This window comes from Eriocheir sinensis, chromosome 15 (assembly GCF_024679095.1).
Source record: "Eriocheir sinensis breed Jianghai 21 chromosome 15, ASM2467909v1, whole genome shotgun sequence".
Taxonomy (NCBI): domain Eukaryota; kingdom Metazoa; phylum Arthropoda; class Malacostraca; order Decapoda; family Varunidae; genus Eriocheir; species Eriocheir sinensis.
Window position 1 is genome coordinate 21,588,182 of NC_066523.1, and position 25,395 is coordinate 21,613,576.

At 45.4% G+C, this 25,395-nt stretch overlaps 2 protein-coding genes across 3 annotated transcripts in view; one reads left to right on the plus strand and one right to left on the minus strand.

Moving 5' to 3' along the window:
• Positions 1-6,516: 6,516 nt before the first annotated feature.
• LOC126999075 (mediator of RNA polymerase II transcription subunit 12-like) lies at positions 6,517-11,467 on the plus strand. The gene is made up of 3 exons (XM_050861450.1): positions 6,517-7,449; positions 7,768-8,228; positions 9,739-11,467. Exons 1-2 carry the CDS (start codon positions 6,561-6,563, stop codon positions 8,160-8,162), a joined length of 1,284 nt encoding a protein of 427 aa, XP_050717407.1. The 5' UTR covers positions 6,517-6,560; the 3' UTR covers positions 8,163-8,228; positions 9,739-11,467.
• A 236-nt stretch (positions 11,468-11,703) lies between these two features.
• The window catches only part of LOC126999037 (sine oculis-binding protein homolog), a 150,178-nt gene continuing 136,486 nt past the window's right edge, over positions 11,704-25,395 (minus strand). For both annotated transcript variants that reach the window (XM_050861393.1, XM_050861394.1), the window contains exons 3-5: positions 20,671-20,941; positions 16,044-16,206; positions 11,704-14,604 (exon numbers count right to left, since the gene is read on the minus strand). In XM_050861393.1, coding sequence (XP_050717350.1) covers positions 13,009-14,604; positions 16,044-16,206; positions 20,671-20,941 — 2,030 coding nt within the window. In that variant the 3' untranslated portion in view covers positions 11,704-13,008. The remainder of the gene's footprint in view (positions 14,605-16,043; positions 16,207-20,670; positions 20,942-25,395) is intronic.

A 25,395-nucleotide genomic window follows, 5' to 3' on the forward strand; every position in this document is an offset into this window, starting at 1 on the left:
CTGCTCTTAGAGGGGACACTGCTCGGGTCTGTATCGGTTATTTTCTCTTGATTCCCTTTCCCTGGTGTCAATAATGATACTAATAAAGTTGAGCCTAAAAACCTAGGATAATACTTAACATAATCCCTTGAGAACCCTGACGAATCCCACAAGCATTCCATGAACTATCTGAGCCGAAGGAAAGTAGACAGAAGAGAACAGCCTCCAGAGCTCTTAGGATTCCCACCAGCATCCCGTGAACAGTCTGAGCCAAAGGATAGTACACTGGAGTAAAGAGAATCCTATCGAGACCTTTTGAAGAACCCCCAGAAGCATCCCATTAGCCGTCTGAGCCGAAGGATAATAGACAGGTAATTGTAACCCTACCAAAAGCCTTTATGAACCCCACCACCATCCCCGTGAACCGTCTAAGCCAAAGTATGGTAGACAGGAGTAGAGACAATCCCCCGAAAATACAAAAATAACCTGTCAATAGCCTTATCCAGTGTTCAGTGTCCTTGATCCCTCCGCATTACCAACACTAACATTACTTACCACCGAAACAACGCAGATCTCATTTATATTTATTTACATTTATAACTTACATCGCAAACACGGATCAGAAAACACTTGAAAAACATCCCCTCAAAGAGTAGAGGAAGCAACTCATGGGCAAAAATAAATAAAAACAAACAAAGCCCTTACAGTCTGCTTCTTTGGAGAGAGATAAAAAAGACGGCAAGAAAGGAGAGATCAGTTCCAAAGGGTCTTGATACGCCCTCATAAAATAACCCAAGTCGAAGAAATGAGCGAATACAGCAGAAGGATAGAACGACTACTCTCCCATACTGGCCCAAGAAAGGGATACTCAAGCTGGAAGGGCCACATATCGAAGAGAGAACATAGAAGTCGAAGAGAAAAGGAAATACAGTAAAACGATAGAACGATTGCTCTTCTATACTGGCCCAAGAAAGGGATACTGAAGCTGGAAGGGCCACATATCGAAGAGAGAACATAGGAGTCGAAGGGAAAAGGTAATACAGTAGAACGATATAACGAACGCTCTTTCACCCTGAGCCAAGGAAGGGAAGACGAAGCTGGAAGGACCAAGGTAGAAGGGTCACATTTAGAGAGAAATAAGAAAAAAAAAGAATAAGTAATAAAAAATAAAGGAAAACGATTGCACTTCCAGATTGAGCCAAGGAAGAGAAGACCAAGCTGGAAGGACAAAGGTAGAAGGGCCACCTTTAGGGAGAAATAAGAAATAAATAAGAATAAGAAATAAAAAAATACAGGAAAACGATTGCTCTTCCAGACTGAGCCAAAGAAAGGAAGACCAAGCTGGAAGGGTGACATATAGGGGGACACTGAACGGTCTGGCAGGGTGATGAAACCAAGGAGCATCAGCCTATCTCTTCCCCCCACCCCTCTTACCCCCACCACCCCACCCCTACCCACCCTGCCAGAGCCACCACGCCACGGGGATCAAGTAAAACGGGTGATATAAATAAAAGGGAAAAATGTGGAGTGGAAAAGACAGGTAGAGAGGTTTTGGGAGAGGAAGGGTCAGTGATGGGGGGAGGGGGGAGGGGGAGATGGTGGAGGGATGGAGGAAAAAGCCTTCTCGTTATGTCCCTGAGATTCTTGGCAGGGAGAAGAAATGGCAGTCACACACACACGTCCAGTACTGCGCCCCCTGCTGCTCTCTCTCTCTCTCTCTCTCTCTCTCTCTCTCTCTCTCTCTCTCTCTCTCTCTCTCTCTCTCTCTCTCAAAAAAGTTAAGGTTCGTACCATTCTCGTTTCCTCTCCTCGTCGTCTTCCTCTTCCTCCTCTCTTCTCCTCCTCCTCTTCCTCTTCCTCTTTTCCGTCCCTTTCGTCCAGTCAGCAGGTTCTCCCCTCGCCTTCCTCTTTCTTCCTCCTCCAGTCCCTCCCTCCCTCCCTCCTTCCTGATGTGAGCGATAAAATACTTCCCTCCCTCCCTCCCTCCCTCCCCTTATCTCTCCCCCCCCCCCTTTTTTCTCTTTCTCTGGCTACACCTTCTACAGTAAAATGAATATATGTGAATAACTACCGTGCTCTCTGAATAGCGTGGAGAGAAAGTGGGAGGAGGGGGAGACATGGAGGGGTCTTTTCTCTCCTTCCTCTTCCTCCATTTTTCTAGTTTTCCTTCCTCTCTCTCCCTCTCTTTACCTAACTTTCATAAGCACATTTTCTCTCTCTCCGGTTTTGTTCTCCCTTTCTTCTTCCTCCTCCTCCCTTTACCTCGCTTTTCTTCCTCTCTCCCTCCCTCCCATTTTCTCTCCCTTTGAGTTTGTTTCCCTGTCTCTCTGTCCTTCTTCCAATATCTTTTCTCATTCCTCTTCCTCCTTTTACTTCGCTTTTCTCCCTTTTTCTCTCCCTTTATCCCCATTTTTTAACTAATTTTTATCTCCCTTTGGCTTTCCTCCCCCATTATCTCTCCCTCTTTCCTCCGATCTCTCATCCGTTTCTCCCTTTCCCTCTGCATTCCCTCCCTTCATCTCTCTCCCTTCCTCTTCCGATATCTACTCGCAAGTCATCCCTTCTCCCTTCCTCCATCACTCCCTCGCCCTCTGCCTTCTCTCCCTTCATCTGTCTCCCTCCCTCTCGTATCTTTCCTCCATCTGCCATTTCGACTAATGTACCTTATTTTCTCGGCCGTTATCCTTATCTCCCTCGCCCGTTACTCCCCTAATCTCCCTCCTCCTTTGTCTCGTATTACTAAGATTTCGACGCCCAAGCACACATATTTGACAAGGCTTTCTTGGGAGTTTGGGGCATTTCCAGGGGTAGTTTTATGGCCCTGACAAGGCTTTCGTGGGAGTTTGGGGCGTTTCCAGGGGTTGTTTTATGGCCCTGACAAGGCTTTCGTAGGAGTTTGGGGCATTTCCAGGGGTAGTTTTATGGCCCTGACAAGGCTTTCGTAGGAGTTTGGGGCATTTCCAGGGGTAGTTTTATGGCCCTGACAAGGCTATCGTACGAGTTTGGGGCATTTCCAGGGGTAGTTTTATGGCCCTGACAAGGCTTTCGTAGGAGTTTTGTGCATTTCCAGGGGTAGTTTTGTGGCCCTGACAAGGCTTTCGTAGGAGTTTTGGGCATTTCCAGGGGTAGTTTTATGGCCCTGACAAGGCTTTCATAGGAGTTTTGGGCATTTCCAGGGGTAGTTTTATGGCCCTGACAAGGCTTTCGTTGGAGTTTGGGGCATTTCCAGGGGTAGTTTTATGGCCCTGACAAGGCTTTCATAGGAGTTTTGGGCATTTCCAGGGGTAGTTTTATGGCCCTGACAAGGCTTTCGTAGGAGTTTTGGGCACTTCCAGGGGTAGTTTTATGGCTCTGGTGGTAGGTTGACGTTTCTTCTGTACCATGAAATTAAAAGAGCACTCATTGAAAACCGACTGATGTCCTTTTTGGCCCCTTAGGAATAGTTGATGTGAGAGGAGAAAGACTAACAATATCGATCTCTGTCTTCACCATTTATCGCTGCTTCCCTGAGTCTGTGATCTAGTACATTCTCACACTCCTGCTTCACTCTTTCAGGTACCCTACTAATCCTCCTCCTCCTCCTCCTCCTCCTCCTCCTCCTTCTTACCTTCTGCTGCCTGTCTATCAATTCCTTTCCCTCAACCTCCCCCCTCACTCATCCTCAAAACCTACCAATCTCCTTCCTTTTACCTATCCCTGACTGCCATTCTGCTCCTCCTCCCCCTTCCTCCCACTATGAAGCCTCCCCACCTGACCTCCTTCCTCCCCTCTCCCTCCCCCCTCCCCCCCATTACATAACCCCCTCACAGTGTTGGTGTCAGAGATAAATTACAATTACATGTACTCATCTTTTTTTTTGCACACACACACACACACACACACACACACACACACACACACACACACACACAGAGGCAATTAATTACGCTGCTGAGATTTGTAGTTTAAATGTACGCCAAATAGAATCAAACGGTTTCAGTGCTTTTATTCTTTATTTTTTTTATTTTTTATTTAAACAGCTCATACGTTTAACGACCAACACACACACACACACACACACACACACACACACACACACACACACACTATTATTATTACCTTACATCATTGGATACACTGATTATAATATTAACGGTTTGAGTATATTTGATTACAATGTTCTGGCTAAATAACATACATGCATCTATTTAAACTTTAACTGTTGGAGCGCCATCTCTCTCTCTCTCTCTCTATCTCTCTCTCTCTCTCTCTCTCTCTCTCTCTCTCTCTCTCTCTCTCTCTGGCCCCTCCCCCTGATAACCTTCCCATCCCCTTCCCTTCACCCCTTCCTGTCGGCGCTTATACCCCCCCCCCCCCCTCCCACGACTTCCTCGCCGCTATGAAGCCTCCCCAGCTGGCCCCCTTCCCTCCCCCTCCCCTTCCACCCCTTCACCCCCATCCACAAACCCTTTCACATACTCTTTATGAAGTTCCAATCCCCTGCCCTTCACCCATCCCTGTCGGCCCATATATCCCCTCCCACTTCCTCGCCACTATGAAGCCCCCCCAGCTGGCCCTCTTCCCTCCCCACCCTCTTTTACTCTTTATCTTTTTTTCTCTGTATCCTTTATTTTTAACCTTACCTACTTACGATCGCTCTACATTCTAGAGTCACCCCCTCCGCCCTTTTCACATCTTTTAAATAGTTAGCGTCAAAATATTCTGGATTCTCTTAAGATACATGGTAGAAAACGTTATATTTTAGGGGTTTATATAACAATCTCCCTGCTGGAACATTGAATTATCTCTGGTGAGAGGAACTTTGGGAGGTGTTTTATTTCACTTAGTTTATCTATATATTACGAAAGGTATCACCACGGACACGCACCGCAGTAAGGGCACAAGCGTCTGGGCCATCAAGCCTCGGTGAGCAGCAGGACGCCGGGCCACAGGGGCGCTGCCGGTGCCTCTCCCCAACAGGGTGGGTCGTCTGTTGTCTCCCCTGCGAGGCTCGTCCCGCAAATATTCACGGTTGAACGTCGACAGACCTTTAACCTTGCAACCCTTCAGCTTCTTTTCCTCAAATAAAAATCTGTGCCCTTACTACTTCACCTCATTTCATATACCCAGAGCAGCAAATGTCTTTTTTTTTTTTTTTCTTGTGACAATGAACACTAAATTTTGAACAGTATGGCACTGATTATCAAATTCTCAATTAAAAAAGCAAAAAATCAGAAGGAAAATATCTACATAAATGAAAATCACTGTGTCTGTGTGCCTCTGCGGTGCCGATGCCAGTCTGTCATAATGAAGAGTATGCATGCCAACTGGATACTTTTGAGGATGACTTTGACAAAGAACAATATCTAACTGAAAGAAAAGGGTGAAGCGTTTTGTTTCTGTTGCTCCAGCAAATAATCAGTGTGAGCTGTGGCAACAAGGGACCTTTGAACTTTTATTGTTCATTCAAAAGTTCAAGTTGGGGAGTTCAGTCCCCAACACAATCTTCTCAGCATTTTTCTACGTGTTGCTGTGGGTGTTGCTACATGTGAGATAAATTTTTCATAGCTTAATTAAACTCATGAGGCCTACAATGACACACTTCGTTTGAGAACTTTTGCCGTTATATTCATTGAACACCAACTGACCGAAGCATTGGACTTTGATGATGTGCTTCTAGATTTGACAAGGAAAAAAACAAGAAAGAAGAATTTTCAAAACGCCTAGCCAGCTCTTTACCTTATTTCTGCTTTTTTTTAATTAAATGGAAGTCTGAATAATCAGTTTCCATCACCCCCTTTTTTATTTTGCTTGCTTGTGTTATATTTTTCAGAGTTTTTCATTACCAATAGAAAAAATGAAAATTAATATAGATGTTTTACTCAGGAGTCGAGAGATAGGGTGAGGGGCATGCCAAGTGGGGTAAATCACCTTGCTATACGCCACTGCATACACCCAATGTAATCACATAATTATCGTTTTCTTCTATAAAAAAAAAAAAAAAAATCCAAAAGAAAATAGTCCCCCCTGAAAAATTCATTAACCCACTTAATATCAAGATACTTATGAATATTTCAGGTCAGTGCTCACGTGAGTTAGAAAGTGCAAACTGATGACGTCAGTTCCTCAAAACATCTAAGAATCAATCAATTTCCTCTCCATAGCCTGCTTTCCCCTCCGATCCTTTGTTGTTTTAGCATTCCATGAGTTTCCAGTCCCCAGCCATGATGTCGTTCCCCCCATTATAATCTTGGCTAGCAGCAAACCGCCATCATCAACTCAGCAGCAGCAGAAGCATCACCATCATCATCATCATCGTCATCATTTTCATCATTATAACTTGCTCTTGCTCTACTTTTTCGAAAATCACTGAATCCTAACGCTGCATACGAGCCTTGATATTACGCAAGGTGTGTGTGTGTGTGTGTGTGTGTGTGTGTGTGTGTGTGTGTGTGTGAGAGAGAGTGTGTATGTGTGTGTGTGTGTGTGTGTGTGTGTGTGTGTTAAAACGTTATACGGTTGCAGGACATCCGCGCCTCACAGTGTTCCCAGGACAGAGGTGTCATACGGTCTACTGAGTCTTACTGACCTAACCGCGCACCATGTTTTCCTCGCCGCCCTCGCCGTCTGTGTTGGTGCCGGTGCTGTTGCTGCTCGCTGGGGGCGTCCCCGGATCTACATTGGTTCCGGAATGTTCTCATACTGACATAAATCTGATCGAGGGAGACGTGACGGTCTCTCAGTTACAAGCATTAGGAAAAGACAGAGTATCGACAACTCTGTACATGCATCCTGAGGCAGACTTCCAGGGTGTAAGTCTCTGGACGCAGGTCAGGCGGAGAATCGGTGTGTGGTTCCCCCTGGCGAGAGAGTGTTTCTGGCAGAAGGCAGAGTGGTGGGAGATAAAAGTTGAAATGTTTACAAGCATTAGATTGAGTGGAGTCAACACCCCTGGCCTGTACTTCAGTCTTGGAGTGGGTGACTGTAACTTCATGTGCCAGATTAAAAGGATTGACCCCTCCCCATCGCTCGTGTACCTCAACGTCTCGGCTCACGGCCCGTCACGCTGGAGGCACCCCCCCACAAACTATTACTGTGCCACGGTGGGAATCGCCCAAGGAGTGTCAATCACCCTGAAAGATTGCCAAGACCCGCCAGCCCCCAGGCCTCCCAAACTGGGCTACACCACGACCACGACGACCACAGTACCGCCGAAAAGGGACAGTATTCCCAGCAACAGGGATCCCATTACCTCCAAGCCCACTACCTCCAAGCCCACTACTTCCGAGCCCACTACCTCCAAGCCCACTACCTCCAAGCCCACTATCTCCAAGCCCACTACCTCCAAGCCCACTACAAGCTACGCAGCCGCAAAAAGCCTCCCCGTGGTGGCGGTTGTGCTGATCGTCGGCGCGGTGGTGGTGGTGGTGGTGGTGATGGCGGTGCGGGTGGCGGTCCTCCTACACGAACGGGCACGGACAGCAGAGTCAGGTGTGTGTGTGTGTGTGTGTGTGTGTGTGTGTGTGTGTGTGTGTGTGTATGTGTGTGTGTAAATGGGTGATTATGACATGATGAAGAGGAGTAGGATAACAACAACAAAAATAAATAAATAAATAAAATGAATAATAATAATAATATTAATAATAATAATAATAATAATAATAATAATAATAATAATAATAATAATAATAATAATAATAATAATAATAATAATAATAATAATAATAATAATAATAATAATAATAATAATAATAATAATAATAATAATAATAATAATAATAATAATAATAATAATACAAACTATTGCAGACACCACAAGGCTGCAACAAGAAACTTCAAGTCGTCCCACAAGACAGAGGCAACAACAACCACGACCACAACGACAACAACAACAACACCCAATACAACCACGACCACAACGACAACAACAACAACAACGCCCAATACAACCACGACCACAACGACAACAACAACAACAACGCCCAATACAACCACGACCACAACGACAACAACAACAACAACGCCCAATACAACCACGACCACAACGACAACAACAACAACAACGCCCAATACAACCACGACCACAACAACAACAACAACAACAACGCACAATGCAACCACTACCACAGCAGCAGCCACAGACACGTCCAGGAGAGGCACACATCTATGAATGCATCGACGACCTTTACATTGACGTTATCTGAGGGAGATAAAGAGCAGCGCGAGAGGCCAGAAGGAGAACTAGCTAATGGAACTCTATTTAATTAAAGGTATCTCTCTCTCTCTCTCTCTCTCTCTCTCTCTCTCTCTCTCTCTCTCTCTCTCTCTCTCTCTCTCTCTCTCTCTCTCTCTCTCTCTCTCTCTCTCTCTCTCTCTCTCTCACACACACACACACACACACACACACACACACTTCTCTTGACAACTCGCATCCGCTCGTGTAGAATCGTTTTTTAATTATCACTCATCAGTCATGTCCGTTTGTACGTACACATTATTATTAACTGTTATTCACTGTTATTCTCTGTTATTCATTCTCCTTTCATTCACATTCATTCTGTTATATTTTTCCCTTCACGTTCTTTCTTTCGTTTTTCTTCTAGTGGGTTTTTTTTTTTTTTGGGGGGGGGTCCTTAAAATCAATGCAATCACGTTTTGTTTTGTTTTCTTTTTCATAATCTCTTCGGGGCTAATTTGATCTCGGTCTCTTTTAACATTAAATATACAGAACCTTAACTAGAGACTTGGTCGTGGTGGCGGTTGAGGGGGAGGTGGTGGTGGTTGTGGTGGTGGTGGTGGTGGTGATGGTGGTCCTAGGAAATGAAGTTGTCTAGGAATGGCTGGTGGTGGTGGTAGTACTAGCAGCGATTGTAGTAGTAGTAGTAGTAGTAGTAGTAGTAGCAGCATTAGCAGTAGTAGTAGTAGTAGTAGTAGTAGTAGTTGTCATCGTTGTTGTTGGTGGTGATGGTGGTTGTGGTTGTGGTGAGTTAGGTTTTTGATGGCCTTTGTGGTGATGAAGGTTATGATGTTTATGGTAGGTTTCCTGTTTGTCCGTCCCTCCCTTCCCCCTTCCTTTCCCATACAGCAGGCTAGCTTTATCTCATGTAAGTTACTATAAATATAATCTCATCCTGTTTAAGAATGTTGAGACTACTCCCTCCAACCTTCTTAAAAACAAGAATTTAGAAGACAGTAGGGCATTAATTATTTTGAGGCGGTTTCGCCCATAAAACAAACTCTACGTTACTTGGCCATTTAATTAAGATCCTCCCTGGGAACCTCCCCTTAACCATGCACTTCTACGGGTTAACGGTAACATCCAACACGATATATGTTTTCTGTTAGTATTAGTTCAGCGCAAACAGGCGAAGAAAAAGGTAATTGGAAGTAAAGTACGTATATGTGGTATTTAACGAAGACTGAAAATAGTTGAAAGCTGCTTTGGTTTCAGGATTAAAATTAACTGGCATCTCTTATTAGTAACGGAGTGATGGGAATACGGTCGTCGGTCATTCGGTTTGTGTATCTAATCTGTGAATTATGTAGTGTGTTGTTTACTGATTCAGAAAGGTAAATAGCTGAGGGGGGTTGTTGTTATGCAGCTAAGAAAATGGAAGGCAGATAGATAGATAGTTGAAGGTAGATAGGGAGTGAGTAGGAAGGTTAATACGTAAGTGAATACGATACTTATATTGGGCGGCTAGCTTGATGGGTAGTTTTATACCTCTAAGCTGTAATTTGATTATCATTTCCATAACTACTTATTCACTTACCTTTCAGGCCTCGTTGTCAGGGAAGAGCGCACAGCAAGAGGCGGTGCCGCCCTGCCAGATGCCGCCACCTGCCCAAGCAATGGTCGAGAGGAGGTGCGTGAGGCACGGGAGAAATATGTAGTTTACATGTTTATGTAATTTTCCACTCAAACACTTTTCTATCCTGTGTTCAATCCAAAGTGCAGTCTTTATCACGCTACTCCCGACTTTTGGCAACAACTACGGAAGGCTCCTCTTATCTACACAATTTTCTGGCACTAGTGTCACGGAATGTTCTCTACACGAAGGGTTACGGAAGTAGCCAACTCTCAAAGCAGAAGAGCGTACGAGTGTTAGCGTGGGAAGTGGGAGTTCTAGAAATATATTTTTCTTCGGGGAAAGAGCTCTTCCCTGGAAATAGATCGAATATGTCATTATGGAAACAGGTGTTTCACCCAAAGAAGAACGCTATCGTAGGGAAGCTTGACCTGACGCCTCCGGCGTCCCTTTGAGACGGGGATCTCCGATTTACGCTGCTCCTGACAGCAACAGAGGTAGTCAAGCACTCACCCCCTTCAGGAAAGACACGCTCAGTCCTCGGCCGACCGGCTACACAGCACCACATAGGGCCACCCAGAGAAGTGGTGGCAACGGGATCACTAATAAGACTAAAGATGAAACATCAAGTTCAAATGTAGCAAATACTTCGTTGGAGGTAATAATATGTATATACTCAATTATTGTATATTTATGATCCATGGCTTCCACGTGAGTGGCCACTGCTTCTTTACGAGTGGTGGCTGTGGACAGCATCACCGTTGCCATGGAGACATACGCGAGGGGCTCAAGCGGCGAGAAGGCGAACTGGTAGCCAATACGGTCTGTTGATAAACTATTGTGAATTTGCAGAGAAAGTCTCACTTTCAGTTCCTGGTCTGCTTATGTGCCTGCTTTCCCGCTTGTGATGACTTGCCGTTGTCGTCTTACGCGTGTTGTGGCGACACACTCACGGTGTACTCAGAGAAGTTTCTATCAGGCCGTGCCCATGTGTGTACTTTTCCTGGGCGGATGTGTTGTTGTAATCGCTAGATTGTGGATTTGCAGAATAAGTTTCAACTCCAATTTATTGCCTGCTTATGTGTCTGCTTTCCCGCTTTGTGACGAACTGTCATTGTTATCTTACATGTTATGACGACGCTTGTGAATTATGTTCTTTTTTGTTTACATGTCATGGCCATGTGTATATCCTTATCAGCTCCCACAGTAATACAATGAACCAAATATATCATTATGTACTTTCTCTTTAGGTCACCTGCATCCTGTATTGTGCGTGTGCGACATTGTAATTATTGTGCTTGAGTGAAATTGCCTTTGTTACAGTATATTTTATTCCTTATGATGTATCACTCTGAATAGACTAAGAGAACTTAGCAAGGTGTGGCCGAGCGATGTTTTATAGGAAAGCACCTGTTTCCTCCAGGGAAATTCTTCCCTGGGAAACGCATCACATGTCATTAAGGAGGCAGGTGTTTCATTCAGGAAAGAACTCTCTCCGTGAAAGCTTGATCTGACGCTTCCGGCATCCCTTAGACACGGGCGGTTCATCTCCGATCTACGCTGTTCCTGACAGCAGCGGAATTAGTCCAGCACTCACCCCTTCAAGAGAGGACACGCTCAGGCCTCGGAGGTTAGCCTGACAAAAACCATGGCCTAGGGCAACACACCTGTAATTGTACTAATATACCTTGACAAAAACAGTGTTTTTTCTCCTTAAAATTCATGGCACAACTGCCGCTTCATGAGTCACAACAACAACAAACTACACTGTTAGCGAGCACACACACACACACACACACACACACACACACACACACACACACACACACACACACACACACACACACACATAAAAAAAAAAAAGATCTGCCTCCTCCACCTCCACCTCCTCCTCCTCCTCCTCTTCCTACTCACTGAAGGTCACAGAAAAGCAGGGTGCATGTCGTGATCCTTTATTCATTGACCTTACACGAGAGGAGGGGGCGTGACCAGCAACCTTACGTGCTGTTGACATCGGCCGCTTCCATCCTGTTGAGCTTCACATTCAGGTGTTACGTCTTTCTAACGGCACAAGTTGTTTTTTTCTTCTCACCTGCATCGTGCTCCAAAACAGGCGCCTCGCTGGACACTTTGACGCTAAGGACCTCTATATTAAAAGACATTAGGAGCCATCATTCACTCATTTTCCTTCTCATCCTCCATTTTTTTACCTTCTCTCCCTCTTCTTCGTCTCCTTTTTACTCTCAGCTATCACTCACTACTACTCCTCCTTCTCCTCCTTCTCCTGTCGCTCTTCTTTTCTTTTCTCCTCTTCCTCCTTTTTCTTTTGTTATTGGTCTTGTTCTCGGTGTCTGTATTATGGTTCCAGTATTACTTGTGCCAGTCTACTCCTCCCCTCCACCCATCCCCTCCTCCCCTTCACTCTTTCCTCTACAGTCTTTCCTCCCTTCCCTCCCCATTCTCCTTTCTCTTTTCCTTCCCTTCCCACCCTCCCCTTCCCTTTCCCTCCCATCCCCTCCCCTGTGACTAGATGATTTAGGAACGAAGAGAAAGAGAGAGAGAGAGAGAGAGAGAGAGAGAGAGAGAGAGAGAGAGAGAGAGAGAGAGAGAGAGAGAGAGAGAGAGAGAGAGAGAGAGATTATTACAAAAAGTACATGTGAAAAAGATAGTGCAGGACAGTATATATAAGTATGTATGTATGTATGTATATATATGTAATATCAACATAAAACATATAACACGCGGCGTAAGAATATATCGCTGTATATACATCAACATCTATGACGTCACACTATGGTACAGAGAAGCTTATCGTACAATGCAGAGAACACAGCAGCAGCAACAGCGGCGGCGGCAAGAGCAGCAGCAGCAGCAACAGCAGCAGCAGCGGCAGCAGCGTCACCAGCAGCAGCAGCACACTGCAGCACACCGTCAGGTGGCGGCGGCCAGGCGGAGCTCGGCTCGTCAGAAAACCCGGCCTAGCCGTGTCCCCGCCCCGTGAGGCTGTCCGCCGCGATACACTTCTTTGGCTTCAGTCTAAAGGAACCTGCTCCGGCGACGCGTGTTCTCTGTCACCGTCAGGAAAGTTCATCACCGTGTTTAACTGCCGGCATCAGCCGCGGCGGTGTAGGGGCCAGCGTAACTGCAGTCCCGGCTCCAGGCTGACATTTCGTCGGCTGAACCTTCCACTTTGCCGGGATCAGCGGGTGGGCGCCCCTTGCTGCCGGCGGAACAGCTGGGGTCACACCAGCAGGTGCTTCTTCTTCGGTAAGGGCTGCACGTGGTCACCGGGAGGAGGGCGCTTCTTGGCCGGCGCTGGGGCTGTGGTGGGTGCAGGTGCCGGGGCAGGTGCCGGGGCAGGACTGGTGCGCTCCCCCTCCGCGATGTCTGCAGGTTTGGTTTCATCTTTGTGATTATCATCATCATCTTCGTCGTCCCCAAGCAACCTCCTGACGGTGCTGTCTTCCTCACTCCGCCGAGTGAGGCCCACCAGTGCCTCTTTGTTGTCCTCGCTGGACTCTGGGGAAGGAGTTCCCGACGGGTTCTTTGATTCTTCCTCCTGATGAAGGCCGTAAGTGGCGGCTGCATCGGGGCCCGCCTCCCCCACCAGGGCGCGACGCAGTTGCAGCGGCTCAGGGGAGTCCCAAGCAGAGTCCCTCGGAAGGAACACTCCGTTGATTTCATACACGTCGGAGGTGTAGCGCAGGATGCTGCGGCGCTCACGGTCAGGGCGCAGACACCGATCTCCCCCCTCAGCCGACGGCGAAGAAGAGGACCTCGGTGGCAGGGGTGGAGGAGGCTGGGCGGGAGCCGGACAGCCTGGGACTGCCGTGCTGGTGGAGGGGCCAACGGGGCCATTAATGACTGAGCTGGGGCGACCTGGGTCTTTGCGGGGCACCGAACGGGGTCGCCCTGAGGGCTCTTTTTGTGGGGCGGGGCGGGCCTCGGGACCGTCGGGGCGGGGAATGAAAGGGATGGGGATGGGAATGGGGATGGGGATGGGAATGGGGATGGGAAGAGGACACGGTATGAGCACCGTCACTGGGGGTAGCAGGGAGCCCCCTAGGGTTTTTGGTGGTCCTTGGGGAGGCGGCGGGACGGCTGTAGGGGGCGCAGGAGTATGGGGGGTGGGTGCCTGCGGCGCGGCCAGTAGTGGGTGACGCATAGGTGGTGGACGCAGAAGCTCCGGTCGTTGGAGCAGCAGGTGGGGCAGCAGGGGCGTGCGGGGCAGGTCTGGCGGCAGCATGTGTGGCAGCAGCAGAGGAGCTCCGCCTACCATGGGTAGCAGCCCTCCGAGGCCGCCCGCAAGCCCACCCAGTGGTAGTCCTGCGGGCTGGGCGGGTGGACGAGGCGAGTTCTCTCTGTTGGTCTCGCCACCCACGTCCACTGACGGGGCTATTTCCCGCTCCCCTGCAGGGCCCGCCTCCTGTTGCTGCGGCTCCAGCTGCCGCACGCGAATGGTCGGCAGTCTGACGGGTTCTTCGGGCCTTTCCACGTCCGCCTGGGTGGTGCGCGTCACCTGCAGGGAAGAACGCACTGTCCGTGGCCGTCCCGTCTCTCGCGGTCCGTCCCGCCGGTCCCGCAGCCTGGGACGGCCGTAGCGGGGTGTGGGGGGCGGGGCAGGGCTACGGGTCTCGCTGGCACGTGTAAGGGCTTGCCGCGTGGGTAGCGGGGACGCCCTGGCTGGGGGTGAAGGGGCCCGAGGATCATTTCGGGAGGACTGTGTGGTGGTGAGGTTGACGGGCTCTGAGGGCTCCGGCGAGGCGAGGGCAGGCGAGGGCGGGCGGATCGGGGAGTCCGGCGAGCCCACCTGCACGTCGTTCTCCGGCTGGGTGTCCTGCAAGGCGAGGGAGTGTTAGGAAGGGCAGTGGGGGGGGAACAAGGTGTCCCTCAACTATAGACTTTAGATCTTCACTGGTTTTCCAGGATTACTCATCCCCTTCTTGCTACAACAGGACTTGATGCTGGAGACATCACTAGAACTGAAATTTCTTTTTAGATGCTTATTGTGAATGATTCAGTATCTAACAATGCAACAGCTGTATTTTTTTGGGGGGGGTTGTTTTTGTTTTTGCAGGATATATATATATATATATATATATATATATATATATATATATATATATATATATATATATATATATATATATATATATATATATATATATATATATATATATATATATATATATATATATGTATAAGCGTAAAATAAACAGTTATATCATGACACGATTCAAATCAACTTGATATTGCCTTAAACATATACAAGTAAAGTTGATAATGAAGAAAAAAAGAGAAAACTAGAAGTCCGAATAAGGGGTCACCATAACCCCAGCAACGCACTCTTACGCCGTGCACTGCAACACACCCCTTCGTACCCTTTCCCCCTTGCTCGACCTGGAAAGCATCTGAGCGCCGCCTGGAGAAGCCCCTCCGTGCCGTCCCTGTTCAGGCTAACCTTGACGCGTCAAGCACCAACATTCATTCTCCATTCCCAGACCTTGTGCTCGATTTCGACTTTATCCAGGATCGAAAACACCACCATTTTTTTATATCAGTTATGATACTATTCGAAAATATACTATTATTACACAATGTAGTATTACAAAGCTTGTAGTTATTTTTCACATAGTAATTCGTGGTATTCAAGGTTTTCTTTTCTTATTGTTTCTGGGCCTTCTTTCCCAGTGCTCTGTGGGATTTTTAGTTTTTCGAAATAATATCAGATAAATGGAAAGAAGGGTGTGGATAACAGAGCAGCATCGTGAGAACAGTTATTGGAAGCTCAAAACAGTCCTTTGTCACGTGTTGAAGCTTTTCTTTCAACTCTTGTATGTAATTATCTTTATTTTGATGCAGTACTGTTGTTGTAAGTAGTCAGCACACTCAAAGTTTCCAGTAACTGTTCCACACGATGCGGTTTCGTTACCCAGACCCTTCTTTACATTTCTAATAGTGTGACTCAGACTGGCTACGTTATCCCTACTACTGCTAATAACTACTGCCTGTGTCGTGAACCTTGAACTCAATCAATGAAAAGACAAACCACACAAACGAAAAGACAAAACAAGACAGTGTAGAACGACTCTTCCCTGTCTGATCATCGAGTTTGGGTGAGGTCGTTAAGACTTTCGGAGGAGTGTGTGGCTGCCTTGAGCGATCACCTTTACAGATCAAGCTTTTCCATAGTTATATACCTACACACACACACACACACACACACACACACAAACACACACACATTAACTCTCTCTCCCTGTCTCTGGGCCTCACCGAATCATTGCCCGTCTGATTGCAGTCCCGCAGCCACAGGTCAGGCGTGATGAGGCCGCTCGACGTGGCTGGCTTCAGGTCGTTGAGGTGAGGATGCATCTGCAGGTGAGCCTCCGTCTCCCGGCAAAATATCTGCATCTTGTACTGGTTGAGGCACTTGTCGCTGCGGGGAGAAGGGAGAGTCAGGGAGAGGGGCAGAGGAAGGGGGGAGTCGTGTGTAGAGAGATGATTGTGTGTAAGTTTTTCAAAGGGTCGTATGGCTTTTGTTTTTACTTAGTTGTGTTACATTTCCAGTGTCTTGTGTTGTGCTGTATTGTGTGTGTGTGTGTGTGTGTGTGTGTGTGTGTGTGTGTGTGTGTGTGTGTGTGTGTGTGCTGGAAAACACGTATACACATAAAGTCATACAAACACAGTGCATCAAATATCATTCCGTGCTTGTTTCATTGCTGCATGGCTATTAAAGTAAACAAAAAGGGCGTACATAGATATTCTCTCTCTCTCTCTCTCTCTCTCTCTCTCTCTCTCTCTCTCTCTCTCTCTCTCTCTCTCTCTCTCTCTCTCTCTCGCTGTTAATGATGCACACTACGAGAATGCAAAGAAAGAAAGGAAAGCGAGAGAGAGGTAAGGCCAATAGGCTACAAATAAAATAGATAATAAAGTATCTTAGAATTCTTTCCCGTTTCTTGTTCGTAGTTTTATTATATTATCGGTTTCCTGTAACCAGTTTTATTATTTTCCTGTCAGTAGTTTTATGATTATCTGCTTTCTCTTTGTATTTTTTTTTCTTCATATTTTTCAGTTTCCTGTTCGCTGTGATCTATTATTTTCCCATTCTCTGTTCGATGCATTGTAAGATTTTTCCGTTTTCTATTTGTGATTTTCTGATGTTTTTCCATTTTCTGTTCCTTGTTCCGTAATATTTTTCCATTTTTCTGTTCGTTCTTATACTATCCTTCAGCGTCTTACTAGTAACTTTGTATTATTTCCCGTTCTCAGCTCGTATCTCCATATATTATACCCATTTTCTGTTCCGTTCTCCGTAATATTTTCCCATTTTCTGTTCGTTGTTGTAATATTTTTCAGCTTCTTGTTCGTAACTTTGTATTATTTCTCGTTCTCTGCTCGTATCTCCATATATACCCCTTCTCTGTTCCGTTTTCTGTAATACTTTCCCATTTTCTGTTCGTTGTTGTAATATTTTTCAGCTTCTTGTTCGTGACTTTGTATTATTTCTCGTTCTCTGCTCGTATCTCCATATATACCCATTCTCTGTTCCGTTCTCCGTAATATATTTCCATTTTCTGTTCGTTGTTGTAATATTTTTCAGCTTCTTGTTCGTAACTTTGTATTATTTCTCGTTCTCTGCTCGTATCTCCATACATACCCCTTCTCTGTTCCGTTTTCTGTAATACTTTCCCATTTTCTGTTCGTTGTTGTAATATTTTTAAGCTTCTTGTTCGTAACTTTGTATTATTTCTCGTTCTCTGCTCGTATCTCCATATATACCCCTTCTCTGTTCCGTTTTCTGTAATACTTTCCCATTTTCTGTTCGTTGTTGTAATATTTTTCAGCTTCTTGTTCGTAACTTTGTATTATTTCTCGTTCTCTGCTCGTATCTCCATATATACCCCTTCTCTGTTCCGTTTTCTGTAATACTTTCCATTTTCTGTTCGTAGTTGTGATATTCTTCCACTTCTAATCCGTAACTTTCTATTATTTTCCGTTCTCTGTTCGTTGTTCTGTCGTATTTTTCCGGACTTCTGCTCGTATCTCTGTGATGTCTATGGATTCTCTGACCCTGTCCCGTAATACTTTCCCATTTTCTCTTCGCCGTTGTATTATTCATCTTCTTGTTTGTAACTTTCTATAATTTTCCCGTTTTCTGTTAGTTGTTCTGTCATATTTTCCGGTTCAATATTTAACTATTCTTCGTTTTCTGTCCCGTAATACTTTCCCATTTTCTCTTCGCCGTTGTATTATTCATCTTCTTGTTTGTAACTTTCTATAATTTTCCCGTTTTCTGTAAGTTGTTCTGTCATATTTTCCGGTTCAATATTTAACTATTCTTCGTTTTCTGTCCCGTAATACTTTCCCATTTTCTCTTCGCTGTTGTAATATTAATCTTTTTGTTTGTAACTTTCTATCTCTTTCCCGTTCTCTGTTCGTTGTTCCAGTTTCCTGTTCAATGTTCGTAGCTCCATACTTAACTATTCTCTTTCCCTGTTCCGTAATCCTTTCCCATTTTCTTATTTATCTTCTTGTTTGTATCTTTGAATCATTTTCCCGTTCTCTGTCCGTTGTTCTGTCATATTTTCCGGTTCAATGTTCATAGCTTCATATTTAACTATTCTCCGTTTCCTGTTCCGTAATCCTTTTCCATTTTCTCTTCGCCGTTCTCCGTGCGGTGTTAATCTTCGCCTCCCTGCTCAGATGAGGCGCCCTATTTTTCCCTCTCGATCCCGCCGGTGTTGTTGCCTAGCCTCCCGCCGCTACGAAACACGAGAAGTCGACATTAATAAAGTACGCTTTTCTAATTGCAACAGAAAGCGAGTGAAGCCCTGAATCAAAATAATTAAAATCGGACGAGGGCGTCTTGGTTTACATATTCAATTAAACCTACAAATGAGCAACTGGTAATGACCTCCGGGGAGCCAGGGTGTTCGGTGTCTGGCTCTGACTTGAGCTTCCCGGGATAATAAAAAAATGAAAAACACGAGGCGCACTGTCACCGCCACCTGCGTACATTATTGTGTTTGTTGCTTCCTGTTTTCATCGCTGCTTGTTCCTGGTGCTCTTGTTGCAGGCGCTTGCCGTCACCCGTTAACCTACTCTTAACTTTTAACTTCACTGCTATTGTCATTACGGCAGCGAACGTGAGTGCTGTTGCTGCTTCTCTTTCTGCTGTTGTCGCTTTTGTTACAAGTGCTCTGACAACACCATCCTTAACAATACCATTACTAGTTATAACTCTACGACGGCTGAAATATTAAAGTCACCATTACCAGTTATAATTCAACAACAGCTGACACGTTAACAATACCATTACTACCACTAATTCTACGACAACTACGAGCACATTTATTGTTGCTTTATTCTTTGTTAAAGCCTTAAAATTGCAGCCTCATCTCCATTGTGAAAGATTACATTTGACTCCTCGAGCTCTCTTTCCATCAAGAGTTAAGGGCTCCAGACGATTCTTTCCGTATATCTGACTACATACAGTTTTGCGTCGCTCCGTTATTGGTCACACTCTCCCTGTTGAGCAAAGTGCCGTTCAAAGTAATACATGTGGAAACAACGAGTAAAAAGTACAAATAAACAGGAGTGTATTTGTATATTTCTCATGTGCCTCCTCCTCCTCCTCGCCAACATCTAGCCAGGCCTTTACAGATTCATTTTTCTTCTTTATCTTTATATCAACTAATGATCAAACACGACGTTGAAATTTGTAATACTTTAGGTCCTAATATAAAAATCATTGTGTTACTGCTGCTGTTACCGGTACTGATAATGACAAGAATAACATCACCACGCAGCCCTCAGCACCAAACAAGCAATAATCGCTACGTAAGGAACGAGACCAAAGGTAACCTAATGAACTGTTCCTGACGTGACATGGCTTCCCTTTCTCATGTGCTTCCTCCTCTTCCTCCTTCTCCTCTTCCTCCTCCTCTTCCTCTTCGCCAACAACTAGCCAGGCATTTACAGATTCATTTTCTGCTTTATCTTAATAGCAACAAATGATCACTTTTATAACTTGTTTTGGGGGTCATATTTTTCATCATACGTGTCTACTAAACATGTCGAGCTCTTGCAAAGGTTTAGGAGACACTAGGAAACGTTTACTCTCATAACATTGCATAAACGAGGACATAAACTTGGATGCTGCACCTGAATGTCTAACTGAATACGAGGCCTTGATGTCGTTTGCGCTCCCATACACTCGTCACACAGAATAATCATCACCATTACCGCCATCACCACAACACCACAACCGACATAATTCTATCACCACCTGGGCTCCAAACACCGTCACCATTATCATCACCACGGCCATCACCACTAAGCTCACCATTCACCACCGCCGCCACAATTCTACCATCATCTGCACTCTAAACAGTATCCCCATTACCATCATTATCCTCATCATCATCAACTAATATCACAACTGCAAAGGAAAGGCTGCATGAGCGGTGGCTGAGCGCTTAGCGTTCGGGCCCCGCATTCACTGCGTGATGGACGACGCGGGTTCGAATCCGCCGCTACCACCTGGGATTTTTCAGTCACCGCCGAGTGGCCTAAGATTACCCACATGCTGTCCTGAAGACCACCCAACAACCCGGACTCTAGAGGAAACCGTCCAAGTAAATCAAGAACGAGCTCCAGGGGGACAGCATGAGCCTTGATAAGATGGCGCCACTATAAACACTTCCCTGCGCCACAACGGGCTGGGGCCGACCACCAGGCCTCTCAAGAAAGCCTAACGGCGCTATAAACCAGTATGTAAACAAAAATAAAACATTGATTGTTCCTTAGCCAATATGCTTCCATGATGGCCTCCTCTCTCAATGCTATACTCATTTTTTTTTCTCTCCATTCCTCTCTGCGCCCTTCTCAGCCTGCTCACCTACAGAACTGCAACTGGTGATCTCCGTCGGTGAAGTCGACGTAGGTGACGGTGGGCCTCACGTGGCGGCACCAGTCACACACTTTGCTCTTCTTGAAGGAGGCGCGTCGACATTGAGTAAAACAGACTTCGGAGCAGAAATGAAGCTCCCCGCTGGTGGTGGAGAGCTGGAAGGCGCTGCCCCCGCGGTGGCCGCCGCCCCCACACACACGCCCGCACCAAGAGCACAGCACCAGCCCCGTGCCCCCGCTGCTGGACCCCCCGCCGCTGTCTGTGGAAAAAAAGAGGCTGTTAGACGTGCTGAGTGCTGACGTGCTCTATACTGAGAGGCCAACGAAGGTAAATCATTGATATGGATTGACTACATTAATGGACGTGGGCACGCATTCTGAGGCAAGATGAGAGATGGGAGGGAGGGAGTGGGGTGAAGACTTGAGAGGGGTGTGGAGTGGGGTGGACGCTTTTATAGTGTGTGGAGTTGGAGATAAGCGTGGGGAGGTGTAAGTCTACCCTAAAATGTGGAATATTCATGACGATAAATATGAAGGAAAGATGTAATATTTTAACTGAAGGGAAGACCCAATCAGTGTGAAGACCGGGAGGAGGAGGAGAAGGAGGAGGAGGAGGAGGAGCAGGAGGAGGAGGAGCAGGGGAAGAGTTAAGGGGCTATTACATTGGGCAAATTTTCCGTGGATCTTCAGATTAATAGCTCCTTAAGAAGACGAAAAAGATGAAAGTATTGTAAAAGAAAGAAAAAGATGAGAAAAACAGAGGAAGATAAAAATAAAACCAAATAGAAAAAAAAGACCACAAAAAGAGGAACAAAAGGAAAAGAAAGGAAGGGTTCGGTTAAGTATATTTCTGCGGCATAGACAGACAGACAGACGACTCATCATCATCATCATCATCATCAGTCACACCGGGAGAAAGTGACATGTTTTCGTTTTCTTTGTCTGTTTTGTAGAGGAGGAGTAAGAGGAGGAGGAGGAGGAGGCGGAGGAGGAGGACCAATGACAAATACTAAGATGAATCACTGTGTTACAATGTTCTCTCTCTCTCTCTCTCTCTCTCTCTCTCTCTCTCTCTCTCTCTCTCTCTCTCTCTCTCTCTCTCTCATCACGCCCACGCCACGCCCACGCCACGCCCACGCCACGCCCATGCACATACTCTCACAAAGTCACGAGATCACACGCCTACTCTGTTTGCTGTCCCCGCCCCACCCTGACCCTCCCTAAGCCCCCCTAGAACATTGAAACTTATCTGATGGCTCTTGGCTTGCGCGCGCACGGACACACACACACACACACACACACACACACACACACACACACACACACACACACACACACACTTTGGCTATAATACATTTTTTTATATACTAATTAGACTGCGATTATTCGGCAGCATCAGTAGTAGTAGTAGTAGTAGCAGTAGTAGTAATAGTAGTTGTAGTAATACGGGTGGTAGAAGTAGTTGCAGCAGTAGTAATAAAAGTAATAGCAAGAACAATAACAGCAACAACAATAAGCCATCACCAGTGGAATGACAAATAAATCTTTGCTCTGATGCAACCTGAGGCCCTGGTCGATCACTCCTAATTACCGCTGGCTCGCTGCACGTCATTACCGCCGCCGCCCATCCTCGACCCGCCAACACAATTAATTAACATTACCGTCAATCATCATAACATTATTTGCCACGCTAATGAGTTTAATAATTATCATCAAGGGAAGCCGATATATATTTTTAGGGAAGTGTTTAATCTCATCAGTCTACACACACACACACACACACACACACACACACACACACACACACACACACACACACACACACACACACACACACACACACACACACACACACACACACACACACACACACACACACACACACACACACATATATGCAAACTCATAAACACCCACCCACATTCTAAACTTCTTTGTATAAATCTCACTTTGCTCTGCTTTCTTTATATTATATTTGTTCAAGTGTCCGTCTCACGCCTCATCGCTTTTTCCCTCGGTAAAAGGTCGAATATCTGATGGGTTCTCCCCCAAATTCAAATGTATTCGAAACCACAAACACGAACTTCTTATAGAATCGAAACCGAAAAAATGACTAGACCTGAAAGACAGTTCACATCATTTTTACATCGCGCCGTAACCTACACAGTGAACATGGGACACACACAAACATATGTATCAAAAGCTTTACAGCACACTTCCTGACAGATGGACAAAGGCTGTGATACATTATTGTTTCGCTCCTCCAGCCCAGTGTTCAAGGGGACACGTTAAAAGTATCGTCTCCTTGGTTTGGTAAAAAGGTTAAGAAGAATGAGCAAGCTGCATATTCTCACGTCCGCTTGCTCCCCCTTGCCGGAAGTGTTGTAAGTGTGGAAAATGTGACTTATTTATGTTTACTGACTTTCATGAACGCACAGAACGTGTACGCGTGAAGTGATGAGGATGCTGATTTGGACTCCTGTATTATTTTTTCTGATTTTTCTCCTCATGGTGGCTGTAATATTGATGATGATGATGATGATGATGATGATGAAAACAATATTAACAAATATGGATAAGAATAAGAATAAGATTAACGATAATGTAAATAATAATGACTTTTACTAAAAGTATTACTATTACTACCACTACTACTACTGCTGCTACTACTACTACTACAACAACAACAACAACAACAACAACAATAACCTCCACCACCACCACCACAACAACAACAACAGCAACAACAACAACAATAACCTCCACCACCACCACCACAACAACAACAACAGCAACAACAACAACAACACGCACGTAATCACTGGACACATTATCGCCGTCCCCGAGCATTCAGCCGCCGCCCATCATGGTCGTCCACTTTTACATGCTAATGGCCCCCAGTCAGTCACGCCTCACGCCGCCTGACACACCCAGTCTGTCCCTCTGTTTCTGCTCCACCGACCATCAGTTTTGTCCGTCTCTTAAACGGGGCTAGTTCTTGCATGGGCCATCTATTAATTTGTAGTATTAGGTTTTTTTGTCATATACGTGTTTATTTTAGAGTTTATCACCTGCATAGTCCGTCAACGCCAACTCCGGTTATATAGACGTGTGGCACGTTACCCAGATGCCAAGGGGACGCCCCCATAGTTCGTGTCTTGAGGAAGTCGATAGATCCTGCCAGGAGGTGGGGGGGGAGGGGGGTATGCATGGAGACTTGCCCAGAGAGATAGATCCCCGGTCTCGGCGTCGTAGGGTAGGCGAGGCGACGCGCACCCCAGCGTATGCCCCATTGATTGATTTATTGATTATTCTTGTTTTGTTTTTTAGTGCATCGTGTTAATTTTTGTTTTTTTTCTTATGTTTTATGTTCATTCTTTGTTATATACGTTTTTTTTCTCTCTCTCTTGCGCGTGTGCGGTGAAAGGTGTGAGGTGTACGGTGAAGAACGTTTGTTTGCTCTTTTTTTTTTTTTTCGTTTTTACGGTATTTTTCCTCTTTTATTGCCGTGAATCCACCCGACTTTTTTCTGTCTATCCTGTCTATATTTGAGCAGTTTTCTGTCTATCCTGTCTATATTTGAGCAGTTTTCTGTCTATCCTGTCTATATTTGAGCAGTTTTCTGTCTATCCTGTCTATATTTGAGCAGTTTTCTGTCTATCCTGTCTATATTTGAGCAGTTTTCTGTCTATCCTGTCTATATTTGAGCAGTTTTCTGTCTATCCTGTCTATGTTTGAGCAGTTTTCTGTCTATCCTGTCTATATTTGAGCAGTTTTCTGTTTAATTTGCCCGTCTTTCATTTTTTATATTTCCTGCAGCTCAGAGTCATAATTTTCTACACTTTACCACTTTCATGTGATTAACTTTTTGTGCGTGTGTGTGTGTGAAAAAATCTCACGGTAAAACAATCAAAAATACTAAAAAAACACTAGAAACACAGCTTACCTTTATTAGTGTTTGTCATGACATTATATTCACATTCATGTCTCTTGTTAGTAAATATAGCCATACATTATCAATAGGAGCAGTGAGTAGCGGGCTTTTATTATTATTGTTTCCTTTTTTGTGTGCCCTTGAACTGTCTCCTTTGTTGTAAAAAAAAAAGTACTTGTTCATCTATTTTATTATCTTTTATAAATACGGTGTTCTAATTTAGCCAAGGAATCCTGCTTGTTCTGTCTCTTTTATCTATATTCGTCATGGATATTTATAGTTTTCCCAAGTAAGAGTTTTCATCTGTAAATTTTAAACTGTTTCGACTTCTTGGCCTTCATCTTTAAAGTTATACCATCGAGCCCTCTTCTTTCACTTCGCCCTTGTCATCTAATCTCCTCCATCTAGCCTTCTTCAAATTTGCTCTTTCATCTTTTTAGCTGTCTGCCGAAGGAAACAAACGACCTATTATTGCCATCATTAGTTTCGCTATTATGATATTCGGCGACCTTAATATCCTTCATTAATGCTAATATTCTATAGTAAATACTTATGTCTACTCAAGGAGGTATGCAGGCGAGGCAGGTGCGGCCAAAAACTCACGTGATAGAGAGAGAGAGAGAGAGAGAGAGAGAGAGAGAGAGAGAGAGAGAGAGAGAGAGAGAGAGAGAGAGAAGCGTCAAGCAAAATCTCGAAATAGTTAAGTGACGAAATGTACCCAAAAAGCTGCTTGCTAGACGCGTTCAAACGCAACTAATACCCTTCCCTCCTCCTCCTCCT